Below are 18866 nucleotides of genomic sequence, written 5' to 3'. Positions count from 1 at the left end.
AGCCATCGCCAATTGGCCGAGGATGAGCCGCGGCCTGGGCTCATGGCCAATGGCGGCTGGAAGTGGGGACCCCGCCCTCTCAGTTGCTCTGTTCCGCGGGATTGGCAGGAGGGGTGGGGCGAGACGCGGAGGGGCGGAGCGAAGCTCGGACGGGGCGGGGCTAAGGCGGAGAGGGGCTGGCGACCCGGCCCGCAGAGCCGGTGCCAGCGGGCTGCTGAGGTGGCTGTCGCCCGCTCGGAGCTGCGGCTTCCCCGGATCGAGCCCCCGATGGAGGCCGAGGCCGCGGACGGCCCCCCGGCCGGGGTCGAGGCGGCGCTCAGCTGCTTCTCTTTCAACCAGGACTGCACGTAAGCCGTGGCGCCTGCCTTGCCGGGAGGTGGGGGACAGAAAGTCTCGACCAAGGGTGTTGTCCTGTCGGCAACTTGTAGCAAGAGAGGCGCGAGCCTACACCCCAAGAGGGCCTCGGCGGGACGGCCGGCGGTTGGCTCAGACGGGTTCGGGTCTGGGTGGCCACCTCCTCCTCCTCCCTCCTCTACCAGCAGGGGGTTTGGACGCCCCCAACCCGCGCTGCGGGCGGAGAGCCAGGAAAGGCTGGCTGACGGTAAACGGAGAATCACCAAGGGGAGTGGGGCTGAAGAAAGCTAAGGAATGGGGAGGGGGGATAGTGACCAAAGCGGAGGTCTGGGTTAGGAGGGGCAGAGGCCAAAACAAAAGAGATGGCAGGGGAGGGGCAGGTTGCAAGTTGACCCAACGCGTTGTAGTTGGGGCCCAGGAAGATGGAAATACAGGAAAAACTTTCCCATTTGTCCTTGAGCATCTCAACGTGGCATCTGGGCAGGGCCTCGGACAAAGAGGCAGCCTATCCCTGCGGCCAGGCCAGCCCCTGTCCCAGCCCCAGCGCAGGGCATCTGGCCTCCCTACTCTGGATGTCAGAAACCTTTCCATTCCTCTCACTGTTTCCACACAGCCACTCAGCGAGGCCCGGCCGCCTTCTCCGAGTCCACGAGCCCTTTCCCCACCCCAGGCTGCCTTCTGCGAGGAGCACGAGCTCCACCCTGTTGCTTTTTTGAGTGGATGTTTAATGTTTCACCTTGATGGTCACATTTGGCCTTAGGCCAGAGAGCTGGGAGTTAGCAGACATCTGGAGGTTTCCGTCCCTTTGAGGCAAACACTTTTTTCCTTCCCTCTTTTTCAAGGAATTGTTAGAAGCCAGCCCTGGGGGGATCATATAGAATAATCTCTTTGGAATGTGCACCCAGTGCATCAGGCAGGGATGACTCTTCCCAAGTTCCCACTTCCTGCTGTACCAGCTTCTGTTGTGTTCCTTGTTTGGAGTCAGCTCCAGGCTTGTGCTTTGGCCACCTGCGATTGGGCTATGCTAATACTGAACATTCAGTGGTGTGATTAGCGCCATCATCTACCATAAGCAACTCTGGCTTCCATTCCCTTTGTGTTTCCGTTTAAAAACACCCAATACCAAACAGTATGTCTTTGTTCAAAAAAAAAACTGCATATGTAATCGGGTAACCTGGTTGCTGGACAGCTTGGTTAGATATGTGACTTTCACGATTTCCTTGACCACAACCCACAATAAGAAATACATATTACAACATCACTCAATACCCATAGACATATAATATCACTAAAAAGTGATTCACACAATGGTGCTTAACCTTATTATTGTGTGGTATCCTTTGGTATTTTCTATTTCTTTCTTTTTTTGAGCCATTTGTGACTCACTGCATTGTTTTTAAGATTTATTCCCATTTCAGAACCGCAGTTTACAAAAATGATAGTCTAGATAAAATTCTGATGTTTTGTAAGAAACATTTTGTAAGAGGGGATGGCTGTTGAAATGCATGGGTGTTTTCCTTCCCAACTGAACACAGGGTAAGGAGGGGAGTTAGTTTGCTTATTAGTAGTAAATGTTCTGCATTCTGCATTGTAGCATTGTTTATTAGACTATTTTAAAGGGATATTAATCTTTATTCTAGTTAAGTCCTGGCTTTCATAGCAACTGGATAAGAATGTTATTTTCAAAACTGTAGGGTACTTGGAAAGTTAATTTCCTTAGTTCCTACTGTCAGTTCAGTTTTCTTGGATGAAGGCTCTGCCGGGCAGCTCTGTCTTACCTATAAATAAGTTTTTGTCACAGTCAGTTGTTTGGAGCCACAGAGGGTATGACACTGGGTTTAAATAAGTCAAGCCCCTTACCGAATACATTTAGGAGTGTCAGGGTGTCTTTTTCTATTAAGTGTAGTCTGAATTTGAAACCCAGTATTTCTGGAGAAGGTGGGTGAAGACAGCTAACCTTCACCAGTCTCCTTGACTCGCAGTTAATGCTTGGCTGTGTGCTAGACACTTTGGATACATTTTTTCATTTGATTGGTGATATATATTTGTCCCAAACCCTGGTCCTATGAGAGGTGAGGATAATTTTTTTTTTCCTACAGAAGGCCTTATGGATAAAATAAGGTTTTAGTCTGAATTCTTTGATTCAGAGGCGTTTATAGCCATTGATCAATCATTTAAAACCTAATAGTGATCACACTGCCATTTTCTCATATGTAAAATTCTGTTCCAGGAGCAGGACTTATGTTTGAAAATTATTTTACATTGCCAGATCTTTTAGTTAATATTATAAGACCCTAGTTACAACATTTCCCCCCTTACTTGCAAGCTGTAGAAACCTCGGTTTACCACTAAATGTGTCTATATTTATGTGGGAAAAGTTTAAAAGCAGTAAACACTACAGAGTATATTCTGAAGTTTTAAGATGCTGCTGTCTTGCCTTTCCAGTTGCTGTTTGTCATCATTAGGGCTCTAGCTCTGGGTGCCAAACCCACTGCTGCTCTCATGCAAATATCTAATACACCAATTAAGCCACTGGGCAAACTGGAGGGCTAAGAACAGAAGCAGCTACCTCACTCCTTAAAAGTTGACCAGAGTCACCTGTGTTCCACGGAAGAACAAATGTTGGGTAGAAAAAAAATATTCTAGAGAACATCATGTGACCTTTTGTTTTTTTCTTTAGTCAAGTGAAACAAGAGCCGGGGCCATAGCAGTAAGCTGCTTATTTTAGTATATGCTTCCCTGTGAAGAGCAAATCTCACCTGTTTGTATATTTGTTTTAAATGAGGAAGTTGGACTGATTTTTTAGGTCCACTTAGGACCCTTTCAGCTCGGACATCCCATTTTCCCAGGGTGGAAGAGCTCAGGGTCAGACTGCTTACTCTGAGTGTGCGCTGTGTCAGATTCTGTGGCTCACTCAGGTCTGGAGGGCAAAGCAGGAGAGAGCTAGACGTAGATGGGGATTCCCAGCTGCTCAACGAAACGGACTCATTTGCTTTCATCTTGAGGCCAGGTAAACCTGGGTGCACACTGTCTTTACCTATGGGTTGAAAAGTGAAAAATTAAGAAAACAAGATTTTTTTTTAGCCCACATTGTCCCAGATAAGCGCTCAGTTTTTGTTTTTGTTTGTTGGTTGTGATGCTCGCTTCGTGGAACACAGTATAACACAGAGGTCTCAACCCTGGCTGTGCATTAATATATACAACTCAAACAAAACAAAAATCCAATTAAATAAAAAGCATAAGGGTAGGGGAGCAAGGCAGTCATCAATATTTTTTTTTGTCAGCTTCCCAGTGAGTGTAATGTCAATCCTGGGATGAGAGCTACTGGTACAAACTGTCCAGGATGTTTTCATGGAAAGTGATGAAAGGAAGCGTCTATTAAATTTTGCCTACTACTGACCTCCTACGCCTCCTATGAACACGTATTTCCTTTTTAAATAAAAAATGATTTACATCTTGGTAAAGTCCCTCTCAAACAACCAGGAGGCCCCTAATTGTGTTGGGGGTAGCGCTGTGATGAATATTCTCAAACATTCCGTTTTTCCTATTTCTCCCCCTCTAGGAAAGCATGGATGGCCTCTAGTAGGTTTGACATTGCATTTGATAAAACACCTGACGTTTTAGGTCTCTTAACCATTTCACATTTTTGTGGGTAGTTGTCTTTGACCTTGTCCCTTGTACTGTACCTGCCCACCTGACAAGGTGTGCCTCACCAATTAGACAGGTATGAAATACGAAGCGCGTGAAAATGTATGTTTATCTGTCCCCTATGAGGTTAGAGGGAAATGGGGTGTCTATCTGCAGGCAGGTCTGTGGTTGGAGTACAGTACCTGCTGTCATTCCCGGGCTGTCATTATCTTCCACAGATCCCTAGCAATTGGAACCAAAACTGGTTATAAGCTGTTTTCTTTGAGTTCTGTGGAGCAACTGGACCAAGTCCACGGAAGTGGTAAGTGTGTGTGGGAAGGATCTCAGGGGCACCAAATCCTCCCTCTAGACTTTAATCCCTGGTACTTCGGAGCTTTCTGCATTTCTCTCCCGTACCATCAAACTTGAGTCAGTATTTTTCAGATTTAAATATAAATCGTTGTCTCCACTTGCTTTAAAAAACCATAATGAAACACGTAGTGAGACGTAGCAGTAGCTTCATAACATTTTCTTTTTAGATTAAGCAATCCTTTGTTTGAAACCATATTGTTGACACCTTCATATATACATGGATATGCACAGTCCTTAATTTTTATAGTTGTCATACCAAAAGATCACTTAGGATTTGTTTTTCTTTGCCATTATATTGGCACTGTAGAATATTGGTAACACGCATTCAGTCCTGGAGTATTTTCTTTGTTTTCATAAAGCAATACTATCCCATTGACACAGTCCATATCAAAGATGCTGGAGTGCTTGTAGTAAACACTAAAAAGAATTCCGCTTAGAAATGTGACTCTCATTTTCCCAGGGTAAGTAATCATTCGTGCCATCATAATAGTGAAGAATATATACTCTTTGGGTTTCCTGGAAAGAAAGTGGTTTGGTAAATAACATATATGGTTCCTAATTTATTTGTAAGATATAATTTTTATTATGCCATTTTCATGGATATTTTGCTCTGTATTTGTTCTGTGTCGTTCCCTAAGGGACGTGCCCAAGTACTAAAAAGGCACGCATCTGAAAAAAATGTTCTCAGAAAGGCTCCACCCATGGGCGCTCAGCAGCATTCCCAATTTACCTTCTTTCTGAGTGCAGTACTTCTCTGGTCGTGACACGGATGTCTAGACTGTTTTCAACAGGAAAGGGACTCCAGAGAGGGTCAAGGAGACACAAGATGGGGAGATTTAACTATGTCACTGCCCCCCAAGGTAGCACTCCTCAGAGCAACAGGGACAAGAAGCATTCTGAAGAGGCTCCTGACAAGGGTAGTCACTTCTTTGAAACCGCTCATGGAGAAAAGGTAGATAGAAATTGTCCAAACCTCCCAAATATGTTTTACAGGGCAAACAGTGGCACCCGAGGGCTCTGGAGGTAATTCTGCCACACTGATGGCACAAGGGGAAGTTCTGGAAATCCCAATTTTGTGTTCTAGTCACTAGCATTTTCTTTACTTGAAAGGGCTTTGGACCTGTTAACATTTGGAAACAGTGAAAGCTTCACTGTGGGAGGGCATCCAGTGAGCAAGACCTAGAGAGTGGTGGCTAGATGCATAAGCTGTGCTCGGTTCAGGAGAGGCTGACATCCGTGTGACCTCGGGCTGCCTTCCCTCCCAGATGAAATCCCAGATGTCTACATCGTGGAGCGCCTCTTCTCCAGCAGCCTGGTGGTGGTGGTCAGTCACACGAAGCCACGCCAAATGAACGTCTATCATTTCAAGAAAGGCACAGAGATCTGTAATTACAGCTACTCCAGCAACATCTTGTCCATAAGGCTGAACCGGCAGGTAAGTGGCGGAGATCCCGCGAGAGTACAGGCTTCTGCTGATTGGAACTAAAGAAAAAGATGGATACGTTTTCAAGATGAATGTCTCTAAAACAAGCATCAAATCCTAAGGGGGATTTTCATACTCAGGCCCAGTATTATAGGGCTGCTGTAAAGAGAATCTACTTTATGTGGCATTGGTAGGTCCGCCCAGATCCTTCTGCCTCCTGTTTTTTTAAATGTTGGCCATCGGCTAGGTGAACCCTCCTCTGGGTTCAGGCTGTGTAGAACTCTGGCTCTGAAACTGTCCCCTGAGCAACTGCAGGGGACGCCTTATACCACAGGAACGCCTCTCTGGTTTGAGTCCTAGGTGGTGGCATTTGTCACAGACTGGCGGGAATTCCTCTCAGAATGAAAGCTCCTGAGGATAGCGTGGTCCTCATGGGTTCGTTCTGAAGCCAGTCCATAAAACAGCCCCTTCTCTTGCTTTCCCATAAGGCCAGGTACTCAGTCTCATGCTTCCACTTTTCTTTCGCCCAGCTAACCCTTAAAGATTTTTCTTGTAGTGTTTTCTTTGTTGAAGGAAGGATTATTCTTATCTCAACTATGCAATACACTCTCTTGAAAAATGTCAGTTCTTGTTAAGTAAGTATTTGAGATATTAGCAGAGTTTCCCATGAATTATTAGATTTTTTAAAAATCCTATGAGGGCAGGGACTAGATCCATTTTGTTCTCCATAATAAGACCTGGTAGAAAAGACAGCGCCTGGTAGAAAAATGCTCCATAAATATCTGTTTCCTGACTGCCTAGTAAATAAACAAACAGGTAGATTCTTTATGTGACCATGCAGCTCTGCTTTTTCAAGTAAATATTCCCAGGATAGTGGTTATTGCATTCATTGAGACAATGTTTTCCTCTATCTTTGTACCTAAACTGTTGAGTGCTAACTCATTTTTTTTTTTAAAAGACAAATGAGACAAATACAGTGCTTTCTGAAGTTCATGGGAAGAGATTGTTTCTGAGTTATTCAACTATTTTGACTGACTATGCACTTAAACCTGTGTAAAGGAGTGTGGTAGAGAATAGCCTGAAAAATAGAATATGGTGACTTTTAAGCAAAGAGGAGCAGGAGTAAAGAAGAAAACAAACCCCGGGTTCTTGGCAAGGGAGGGGAAGGAAGCTTGAGAGTTTTCAACTTGAAGGCTTTTACGCACAATTCTTGGCTGGAGTGCTGTCTCTGAAAAATGCTGGGAGCACATCAAATTTCACTGCAAGACTTTTTATCTTTGCATGTAGAAGCCAGTATATGAAAATTAAGTATCCTTTTTTTTTTGGCACCTGATTGTCTTATTAAGATTGTTTAGGCAAATGTCCATGAAAATTGGAACCCTCAAAATAGTATCTATGGTATTTATTTGTATAACACCTCTCTTACTTGCTCTATGATATTTCCAATGGGACAAGGAAGGATTATCCAAGTGTCTGAGTCTGTTAACGTTTAGATGCCACCCCCTCCATGTAACACTCGTCAACTTTAAGGTCGTCCGCCCCCATCGTCCAAAGGACATTAATGCACCAAGAACTACTCAGCTACCAATGGCCAAGCTATTCTGAACCCAGATCACACAGGTCTCTTTTCCGTTAACATTTCTTCTGCTAAGATGATTTGAAACAGCTCTTGAAAGTGTCTGGGGTTTGCTTTTTGTAAAACGTTCCAATTTGGGCCTCACCAACTTTTGGTTTAGTCAACTGCTGCCTCCAGGTGGGGGGACTGCCGTGTCCCAGGATCTGCGCCCCCTGGAGGCAGTGAGCAGCTCATCCTGTTCCCACTTCACCAGGTGTCCAGGTGCAGTTCCTTTTTTCCAATTTTCATGGGACATTTTTTAAAAAACGGGGGGAAAAAAATAAAGATTCGCACAGAGAGTTATGAGGAAAGAACACCCCTATTTTCCTCTCAATATATAGGAAGGAGGAATAGTAATGGCCATGTTCTTCCTTTTTAGTTGATGTTATTGCCCTTGTACTTAATCGAGGAAGTGTATTTAATGGAATAAAGGCGGTAAACCAGATGTGTTTTGATAGGTGAGCTTTTACAGTCCTTTCTGTTCTCAACCCCATCGGGATGACAGGGGCCCCTCAGAACAGATGGAGCATCTAGACCCGGCCTCTAAATCTGTGGTGCTCGAGGGCAGACGCTGTATTTGTTTCATTGATAAAAGGAGTTATTACTTCTAAGACCTAGAAAAGTCGATGCGCGCCAAAGTGACAGGGAATGAGCTGCGCGGAAGGCCAGCCGGGGGTTTTGCCGAAACTGAAAACTCACTGTAAGGAAGCGCGTTACCTGGTCGTGCTCATCCCAGAAGCGCACTGTCACGTGAACCGAAGACGGAGGATCGCCTCTTTCCCTCTGAATCTTTTGTTTTCCTCCCATTGAATTCTTGTCTGCAGCCAACACAGAGAGGGTAACCTGAAATTCGGCTAAGTGGGCCACAGAGGTGGTGCTGTTAGAGCTGGTGGGAGAAGATGCAGACGAGGTCAGACAACATAGATGTAGATGCTATTTCTGCAGGAGGCATGTCCTGTTACCCTCTGTGCTGGGGCTCGGCCGTGGGGCTGGAAGGGGACACCAGCGGCTCTTACAAAGCTAAGAGCATAAGCAAGCACAGAGTAATAACAGCCCAAACCATAGTAAGTGCTGGCAAAAGGCCAACAGATCAGGCAAATCAGAAAATGTGCATTTTAGGGAGAAACACTAATATTCATCATCAGTTTTGAGACTCTGTTAGAATGTTGTTACCTCTCAATCCCCAGCCTCAGATGTATGGCCACAGAGCCTTAATTAAAATTGAGAAAGATGCAAGGTTGGACGCTTACATTCGTGTACTCATCCTAGAAAAAGTGCTACATACCTCACTGCTGAACACATCACTACCATCACCTTCCAAATACTCCCTTGGGAAGCTATGCACTGATGCCAGCGCCTAGCCCACCCTTCAAAGCAATTTTGGAACTTTCTGGAATCGCCATCAGAGCTGTTGTCATATTACCCTTGATGTCCTGAATATCATCAAAATGTCTTCCTTTCAATATTTCCTTTATCTTCGGATAAAGAAAGAAGTCATGGGGGGCCAGATTAGGTGAGTAGGGAGGGTGTTCCAATACAGTTACTTGTTACATACTGGCTAAAAACTCCCTCACAGACAGTGCCGTGTGAGCTGGTGCATTGTCATGATGCAAGACCCATGAATTGTTGGTGAAAGGTTCAGGTCGTTTTCGTCTTTTTCATGCAGCCTTTTCAGCACTTCTAAGTAGTAAACTTGGTTAACTGTTTGTCCAGGTGGTACAAATTCATAATGAATAATTCCTCTGATATTAAAAAAGGTTAACAACATTGTTGCAACAAGTTCTTTAACTTAGTTGTCAGACCTCCTATTTTTCTGCTTGGTTATTTTCTCCTTGGTTAAAGTGTCAGTCTCCATTTTACTGAGCTGCGAGGAGTCTTACTGGGAAAACACTCTGGCGGGCTTTTCCCAGGAGGAGAGCCTGACGCTTTTTTGTAGATTTTTCAGGTACCTTTTTTTTCAAGTGTTTTTCCGTGGGGTAAAAAGATCTGGCCTGAGAGCAGTGGTCTCAAATTTAGGTGTCAGAGTCACCTGGGGTACTTGATGAATGACTTCCTGAAGCAGAATCTCTGGGGAGAGCCCAGGCCTTGCCCTTTGGGTGCTCGATGCTCATCTTTGTCAGAACCACTGGCCCCAGGGGAAGCTGAGTCAGGCATGTGCAGGGGTAGAAGGTGGCTGCTCAGAGTGAGGAAAGAGCTACTGACCCCAAATTCCTCCCAAAAGCTCCTCACCAGCACCGGACATCTGCTCACCTACACAGAGCTACACATCCTGTTCCTTACACACAGCACATTAAACCCGTAGCCTGTTTCCACCTGGCAGAGAGCGTGGCCATGGGGAAGAGGCTCCAAACCTGACAAGTCTCATTTAAAGAGAAAGAGCAGGGTCTCACCGAAATAGGAAAAGGGACCCCCAGGGAGAGGAGCCAAGTGGTGTGTGTGTGTGGGGGGGCTGCAAGGGACATGGGGCATGAGACGGGTGTCACATGACGACTGAAGGGCTTCTCCATTCCCTGTACCAGAGTTGGAGAGAGCGCGTGAAGGTCGGTCTGCAGGGGAGTTTAGGGGAACGAAACTAAAGGTGGCCATTCACTGGAGAAACAGAAGATTGGGTGATACAGAGGCGGCAAAGAAACCCACCTCTGTACAAGAGGGAGGCTTGTTACACGTATCGAGAGGGAGGCTGTGTGATGGGAATAGGAATCCAAAATCTTACCCGAAATTGTCCTAAATGGCAAAGGCTGTCCGATCAGAAAGTATTCAGAAATCCCCATTCTAAGGAGAGGGGAAAGCACCAAAAAGAATTAAAAAAGAAGAGGGGAGACCTCGATTTCCATATGAAGTTTCTAAAGGTCTTGTATATCCCGCATCTGTTCACGTGGATGATGACGTATGCGTGCCCACATGCGTGCGTGCAGACATAAACATACCCTGCACACGTATCGTCCCAATTCCCCCTTCTTTAGGCTTAGAGTCAAGGTAGGACTCCCAGGAAAGATGAGTGATTTCGATTTGGTCAGTCCTTTCGAGGACCCGGTCTGGTAGACTGATGAGTGTGTGTGATTCCAGAGGCTGCTGGTGTGTCTGGAGGAGTCCATTTACATTCACAACATTAAAGACATGAAGCTGTTGAAGACCATCCTGGATATTCCTGCAAATCCAACAGGTGAGCTCCCAAAACGAGGTCGGTGCCCCCCCAATCTCATGTCCAGCTGCTCCTTTCACAAGCTGTATTTTCACCTGAATTGAAAACTTGAAGCACTGTCCATGCTTTATGAGTCTTAGTAGTGTTTACCTTGCAGTTGTGTTTTAATAGTGGCAAGTTCAAGTACATTAGGCTGTGCGTCCTGCAAGAGGCTGTGTGGCCATCACTGCCGCCCAAGGGAAATTCCTTTCACCTGGGGGGCCCATTCTCAGCAAATGTGTCATAGGATTTACGGTAGACACGTAGGAGATTTCGTGCATCTGATATGGAAAGGTGTTTACCCCTAATTATTTTTCATGGTTGTTCGGTACAAAGTAGGTATAATCATTAGAAGCAGGTCTTGACTTGCTGTGTCTACATGAGTAGGACAAACAAAAGTTGAACCGTGAAGAATGTGTTTTATTACTTTGCAAAGAAATCTCCACTTGGCTGTAATCTCCATGCTATAATATTGGACTTGAAAAAATTCTCAGGATGGAAGTCTGTTGGGTAAGCTACCCATTTCAGAAGGGGAATAGTTTGGATTTGTTAGACTGAAATAGCAGATGATGATGTTTTGAGAATTCATTGAGGCAGAAGTGAACGAGAGAGGTGGCAGGGTGGGCAGTCATCACACTGGAACGATTTGTGCATCTCATGATCCAGGTGAGTATTTGTAAACTGGACTCCACTTTAGTATCCTTACATGACAGCTGCAGCTCACTGTAGTTCCCCAGTTCTTTGATTGTCACTGAATTTTAAGATCTGTGTGGCCCCACCCAAGTCACCAAGACTCTTTGAGCCTGTTTCCTTGTCTGTAAAATGGGATAATAACACCCATCTCACAGCGTCAGCTGAGAAGTAAGTGAGGCAGCACTTGTGAGAGTCAGCAGCTCACCGCCTGCCATGCAGTAAATGCCTCCTATGCTTCGCTTCCTCCTCTTCGTCTCCATCGTGTAGCTGGCCCTTTACTGCCGACTTCAGTGCTTGGCCATGACAAAATCATATTGTAAAAGAACAAAGCCTCTGAGGCCATTATAAAGTTCTGAGAGATGACTTTACGCTTATTTCACAAAAGGGAGGATGGCAAGTGAAGAAGCTAAGGGGGAGGGTAAGTTTTTTGTTTTAGGAATGAAAGATTGAACTAATCTAGGAAAGTATTGAAGACATACTGTGTGCCCAGTACCACAGTAGGCACTGTCAGGTACAGAGATAGCAATCACACACCAGGAACCCCAAATCTAGCTGCAGTATGCCCCTAGACCATCTGCTCCATGTGACACAGTGTGAGACAAGTGTTCTGGCAGCCTTTGTAGGGGTAGAACCCAATATGGGACGGTAAGAACAGCAGAAAGGGAGATGTGCTCTCTGGTAGGGTGGGGTAGGGGCTCTGGGATCTGAGCAGAACTGGTGGGGGGGGGGGGGCTGCACTGGACCTTGACAGATTTGGGCAGGGAACATTCCAGGCCTCTCCTACCACCACACACTCAGGCCACTCAGACCACGTGTTAGTGTTGCCCGCAGGACAGGGCCTAGTCCTGCCATGAAAAGCAAAGTTTCCTCCCATCTGCTCTTAATTGTTAGCAAATACAGCTGTTTCTTAGCTCAGAAAATTCACTTTTTGCAGTTTAAACAGAGAGAAAAAGAAGTTTTGAAAGTGTGGGGCTATTTGTGCTTTATATTAGAGAGAGAATGTATTATATGTAAAGGGAATAATTTGTTTCAAGAAAAATTTAAAAACAACTGGGAGGTGTCTTCCCTGTCTCAGAGAAACAAACAGCATTTTGTTTTTAGCATTTCCTTCTGAAAGACCACAGGCAGGTAGAAAGACCAAAATGTTTCTTATTACCCCGTTGCTGTTCTTTGGAGAGATAGCCCATGACTTTTTCAAACCCTGAAATTTATAATGATCATCTCAATTTCCACTGAGCTTCCTTTCTACAACTGTAAAATGGAAATTATGAGTTTTACCCCCCCAGAGTTATTATGGGGAGGACTAACTGAGAGCCAAGGCACGTTTGCTCCCTACACGCGGGAGTCCAGCTAAGCTAACTCACTAGCCCAGCGCCAGCCTGGATGGCAACCTCACACCAGCTAAAGTTGCCCTGCAGTGACATGAGTTCCTCACTCAAGAACCATCAGTGGACTCAGAGCTGTCAAATCCATGAACATAAAATCCTGAGGCCCCAGGGTCTCCTTTATTTGCTCTCATTCTCTGTTTTCTGAACAAAAATATAAGATGGACACTCTGGCTTTGACTTTATCAATCCTTAATGAGTACACAAGAGAAACAGACTCACTTGTCTAATTTTGCCCTAGTGAACTACAAATAAATGACATATGCAGAGTTCTCCCATTCCTTTGCACTCAGTATCTAATGTGGCTGTAAATTTCCTTTCTCTTTGTCTGTGTTTGTGTCATGCACATTCCTGTTGTGTCAAAGATTGCTGGCTGTTTGGCCAGACTGGGCTTGAAGCTAATTTCCTGCTAGCACAGCAGTCAGTGCACTGAGCAGTGGAGGCTGGAAATCTCCACACAGGTTCTTCCAACTGCGGGATGTGGGCGTGCTACAGATCTTTTTTTTTTTTTTAATTAAATTTAATGGGGTGACAATTGTTAGTAAAATTACATAGATTTCAGGTGTACCACGTGCTATAGATCTTACAGCCGCCTTGTAGGAAGTATTGAGGAAGCAGTCTGCACCACACAGCAGTGTGTGTAACAGAACAAAATAGTGGTTTATTGCCCAGTGAGAGCTCTTTCTGAAAATGGTGGTACAGGTGGGGAAAAGTTCTCGTTTGCAGTAGCATAGCACATTCGCAAATACAGAGATTTCTTTCGTTTCTGTTTTTTGAAATTGGAAAGCATTGTCTGAGATATTAATCACCCCAGAGGGAATTAATTGCATTTATAAATCACCGTTAAGGGAGGAGACCCAAGATGGTGGAGTAGATTAACATTGTACCTGTGTCCTTCTGTGAACACATTAAAATTACAACTAAATTATATAACTAACAATCAACCTGGAGAACCATCTGAAGTCTAGTTGAACATAAGTCCTATAACTAAAAATATAAAGAATCCACATCAAGACTGGTAGGAGGGGCAGAGACGCGGAACGGGCCCCAAACCTCCGTGTGGCAGTTGAGAATCAGGAGGGATACCTCGGCCATGGAGGTTACCCAAGGAGGAGCAAAGGTCCCCAGCCCCCCACACCAGGATCCCCAGCCGAGTACAGGCGTTGGGAAGGGGAGCCCCTTTGACATCTGGGTGTGAAAGACAGTGGGGATACTGACCAACCAGGTGGGACGGAAGGCTGGGGGAAACCCAAACATCTTTTTAAACAGCCCACACATGGACTCACTTGCTCGCTCGCAGTCACTCACCTTGGGCTCCAGCAGAGGGACAGTGACTCACGGGAATCAGAAGCATATGAGGGGCAGACTAAGGTATATGGCTGTAGAGCAAGGGCTGGAGGACAATGGTCATTTTCCCTGTGTGGGGTCCTGTTCCCATGCAACTGGCAGGTGGGCGCCATCTTTCCTATGATGAGCCCTCCTCCTACACTTATGGCCAAATCTGAATCAGATTGGCCTGGTTGGCTCCGCTGTTCCACCCTGCTGACTCACTGGGACCTCACCCCACCCAAGTCCCACAACACCAGAGGCACTTTCTCCATGAGTAGCCAGTCCCACCTGCATTGCACTCTTTCTTGGAAAATTATCAGGGCCATGAGCCCCAGGTGGGCAGTGACTGGCCTTAGTGTGCTCTGAGACTTTTGCTGAGTAGTTCCAGGCTCAGCACTGGCACCAAACCAGTATTTACATTAACCTGGTGACCACAACTCTTCCCACTCTGGTGACTTCCTGAGACCCTGCCTCACCCAACTCACATAATGCACGAGGCTTTATCAGTGGCTGAAACTTAAGGGAGCTGCCAGATGGTAGCAGGCCTTGGGGTGTCCTGGCTTTTTGTGGCACTACCCCATGTCAGGTATTGGTGTCAGCCATCCTCAGTTCGCAGCATGGCCTCTCCCACATGCCTCCAGGTTTAGCACAGGCAGGGAAAAGCCACGGATCTCTTTGTATTAAACTCCTACCAGGTAGTGCCCAGCCGGTCACAGGCAGTGGGTGACCTGAGCCTGCACTGGAGCCCCTCCTAAGAGGCCCCAGAACCAACATACTTGGAGGTAGGCTTCAGACTACAGCAGAGCACCACCCAATTAGCCCTACAAGCAGCATACACAAAGGGTGGTTTCAACAGGCACCAGAACCTGCTGGGGTGAACCCCACTTACTGGTGTAAACCCCCCATAAGCTATGGAAGTGGCCAGGTCCCACAGCCAATCAGCCTGAGGGTCAATCCCACCCATGGATGTGCCAATAACAATCAAGACTCAACTATGACAGGAAGGCACACACAACCCACAAAAGGGACACTCCTGGAGCACCCAGAGCAGGTGACGAGGGAAACTACCAGGGCCCCAACTACATAATGCCACCTGCCCTAGACTGGGAGAGATAGCAGATCTACCTAATACATACAAACAAACACAGGGAGGCAGCCAAAATGAGGAAACAAAGAAATGCATCCCAAATGAAAGAAGAGGAGAAAAATCCAGAAAAAGAAAAAGCAACCTACCAGCGACAGAATTTAAAACAATGGTTGTAAAGAAGCTCAAGAAACTTAGTGAAAACTTCAACAAAGAGATAGCAAGCATAAAAAAGGACATAGAAACCATAAAAAAGAACCAGTCAGAAGTGAAGAATACAATAACTGAAATGAAGAACGCACTAGAAGGAATCACCAGCAGACTAGAAGAAGCAGAGGGTCGAATCAGTGATTTGGAAAATAAGCTAGCAGAAAACAACCAATCGGAATAGCAAAAAGAAAACAGAATCCAAAAAAATGAGGATGTTAAGAGACCTCTGGGACAACAAGCATAACAACATTTGCATCATAGGGGTACAGAAGGAGAAGAGAGAAAGCAAGGGATTGAGGACCTACTTGAAGAAATAATGACTGAAAACTTTCCTAACCTGGTGAAGAAAATAGACATACCAGCCCAGGAAGCACAGAGAGTCCCAAATAAGATGAACCCAAACAGGCCCACACCAAGACACATTGTAATTAAAATGGCAAAGGTTAAAGACAGAGAATCCTAAAAGCAGCAAGAGAAAGGCAACTAGTAACTTATAAGGGAGCTCCCACAAGATTGTCAACTGATTTCTCACAGAAACTTTGCAGGCCTAAAGGGGTTGGCAGGAAATATTCAATGTGATGAAAAGTAAGGACCTACAACCAAGATTATTCTACCCAGCAAAGCTATCATTTAGAATCGAAGGACAGATAAAGAGCTTCCCAGATAAGAAAAAGCTTAAGGAGTTCATCACCACCAAGTCAGTATTACAAGGAATGTTAGAGGGACTTCTTTAAGATGGAGAAAATATCAAGATTATGAATAATAAAATGGAAATAGCTAGATATCTGTTAATAATTACTTTTAATGTAAATGGATTAAATGCTCCAATCAAAAGACATAGGAGGGCTGAATGGATAAGAAAACAAAACCCTTACATATGCTGCCTACAGGAGACTCAGTTCAGATTGAAAGAAACACACAGACAGAAAGTAAAGGTATGGAAAAATATATTTCATGAAAATGAAAAAAGCAAAAAAAAAAAGCTGGGGAGCAATACTTATACCAGACAAAATAGACTTTAAAACAAAGGCTATAAGAAGGGACAATGAAGGACCCAGTAATCCCACTTCAGGGTATTTCTCCAAAGAAACCCAAAATGCTACTTCAAGGGGATGTGTGCATCCACATGTTCACTGCAGCATTGTTTACAATGGCCAAGATGTGTCCATCGATGGATGAATGTATAAAAGTAGGTGGTACATATATACAATGAAATATTGCTCAGCCATGGAAGAGAATAGGTTCTTGCCATTTGCAGCAGCAGGGATGGACCTGGAGGATATTGTGCTGAATGGAGTATGTCAGACAAAGACAGATGCCATGTGATTTCATTTACATGTGGAATCAAAAGAACAAAACAAACAAAACAGAAAAACAAACAAAAAAATCACCATTAACTTGCTCGAAGTTTCACATGTCACACTATAAATATTACCCCAAGGAGGGAATGGCTTAGAATCACAGGACTTCCTCATCCAGCTGATGCCACTGATTCTTGAATTGATAGCCGGCCCTTCTTTTCTAGCTGTAGAAGAATCACAGCCAAACAATTTCAGTGAAATTATAGCTGACAGTGAGTGATGAAAATGTTTGTCAAGTCTAAAACAAGTCCAAACGCCACATCAAAACTGAATTTCTACATAGACAAAAGACTGGAAGGAAATATACTCAAATATTGAGAACAGTGAAAAGCCTCGACTTTAGAATGAGTCTCTTTATTCATACTTTCTGGGTCCTGCAAAGTTTTTTACACTATCACTTTTCTATTATAAAGTTGTATCAAAGAAAAAGCTCATTTTTACCTAAATAAAGCTTTGCGTGACACCTGTGACAGAAACAGAATGGTAATATCTAAGCCTGAAGCAAACTCTTTCATGCTTTCCTTGGGGGATTTCACAAGAAATAAAGATATATTCTTGTAGCCGGTTGGATGTGTCTGAGAACTGGACCTTAAGAAATCGAAGGAATTTGCGTTAAGCATTTCTGGGGTCCTTTATTAAGTCTGCGAGGGTCGGTATGCAGGTTCCCTTGGCTATATTCAGATGGGCTGGCAGAGGTGTGAGCCCAGAGGGAAAGCTGTCAAGTAAGTGGTTATGTGTCAGTATACCTGCCCCAGCCATTATCTTTGTCCCTTTCTCATTAGAATCTAGGGTCATCTCATTCTCCATTAGGTCTGACAGAAAGTTCCACGTTAGCTGAAGAAGTTGAAGTCTTTCTGGGATATTTACATTTTAACGCAAAACTCTGAAGGGCACCACATACCTGTTAGAACGGCTATTATAAAAAAGACAAGAAATAATAAGTGTTGGTGAGGATGTGGCAAAAAGGGAACCCTCATGCACCGTTGCTGGGAATGTAAATTGGTCCAGCCACTATGGAAGAGTATGGGGGTTCCTAAAAAAAGACTAACAATAGAACTACCGTATGGTCCAGCAATTTCACTTCTGGGTATATATCCGAAGAAAACAAAATCACCCTCCCAAAGAGATAGCTGCACCCTCATATTCATTGCAGCATTATTTACAACAGCCAAGACATGGAAACAACCTAAGTATCCAACGATGGATGAATGGATAAAGAAAATGCAATATATGTGTACAATGGGCTATTATTCAGCCATAAAAAAAGAAGGAAATCTTGTCATTTGCGACAACATGGATGGACCTTGAGGCCATTATGTTACATGAAATAAGTCAGAGGACAAATATCACAAATACCATGTGAACTCACTTATATGTGGCATTTTTTTAAAAAAGGAGCTCATAGATACTCAGAACAGGTTGGTGGTTGCCAGAGGTGGGGAGTGGGGGGTGTACACAATGGGTGAAAGGGATCAAAAAGTACAAACTTCCAGTTATAAAATAAATATGTCATGTAAATGTAATAATGTACAGCACGATGACTATAGCTAATAATACTGTACTGCATATTTGCAAGTTGCTAAGAGATGAGATCTTAAAAGTTCTGATCATGAGAAAGAAATTGTAACTGTGCATGGTGATGGATCACTAGATATTTTGTAATGTTCATTTTGCCATATATACAAATATTGAATCATTATGTTGTACACAATGAAACTAATATGTCATATGTCAATTATACCGCCAAAGAAAAATTCTGAAGGGCAGTGGAAGTATTTGTCCAAGACCTCCTAGCATTCCCTGACACAAAGATGGGCCCTGTCAATAGTTTTAGATAGAGGAAGTAAGCGAAGACTTGGCATCTTGGAATGTTAAAGGTGAAAGAACCCTATATCACCAGAGCCCCTCATTTCACAGACAGGAAAGGGGCCTGGACAGGCCACAGATAACTCAGCCAGGGTTATACTCATACAATAGATGGTAGGCCTGGGTATTGAACCCATGTCTTCAGCCTGTCTCTGCCAGATATGAATAGATATTTTTAAAACATGGCCTTTTTTTCCCTAACAGCTTTGTTGTTGAGATATAATTCACATGCTATATGATTCACCCATTTAAAGTGCACAATTCAATAGCTTTTAGTACATCCAGAGACGTGTAACCATCACCATAATCAATTTTAGAACATTTCATCACCCCTCCCCACAAAACACCCCATTACCTTGTAGCCAT

The 18866-nt window shown here is 44.4% G+C and overlaps 1 protein-coding gene across 1 annotated transcript in view; it reads left to right on the top strand.

The window, feature by feature from the left end:
- The first annotated feature begins 158 nt into the window (after positions 1 to 158).
- Positions 159 to 18866, top strand: part of WIPI1 (WD repeat domain, phosphoinositide interacting 1) — a 32821-nt gene continuing 14113 nt past the window's right edge. Inside the window, exons 1-4 of the mRNA XM_019732862.3 lie at positions 159 to 347; positions 4221 to 4303; positions 5619 to 5788; positions 10458 to 10554. Coding sequence (XP_019588421.1) covers positions 268 to 347; positions 4221 to 4303; positions 5619 to 5788; positions 10458 to 10554 — 430 coding nt within the window. The 5' untranslated portion in view covers positions 159 to 267. The remainder of the gene's footprint in view (positions 348 to 4220; positions 4304 to 5618; positions 5789 to 10457; positions 10555 to 18866) is intronic.

Source organism: Rhinolophus sinicus, chromosome 12, assembly GCF_057876585.1.
Source record: "Rhinolophus sinicus isolate RSI-liver-muscle chromosome 12, RSI-T2T, whole genome shotgun sequence".
Lineage (NCBI taxonomy): Eukaryota > Metazoa > Chordata > Mammalia > Chiroptera > Rhinolophidae > Rhinolophus > Rhinolophus sinicus.
The sequence above is the reverse complement of the archived record's forward strand: the minus strand, read 5'-3'. Positions and strand labels throughout refer to the sequence as shown.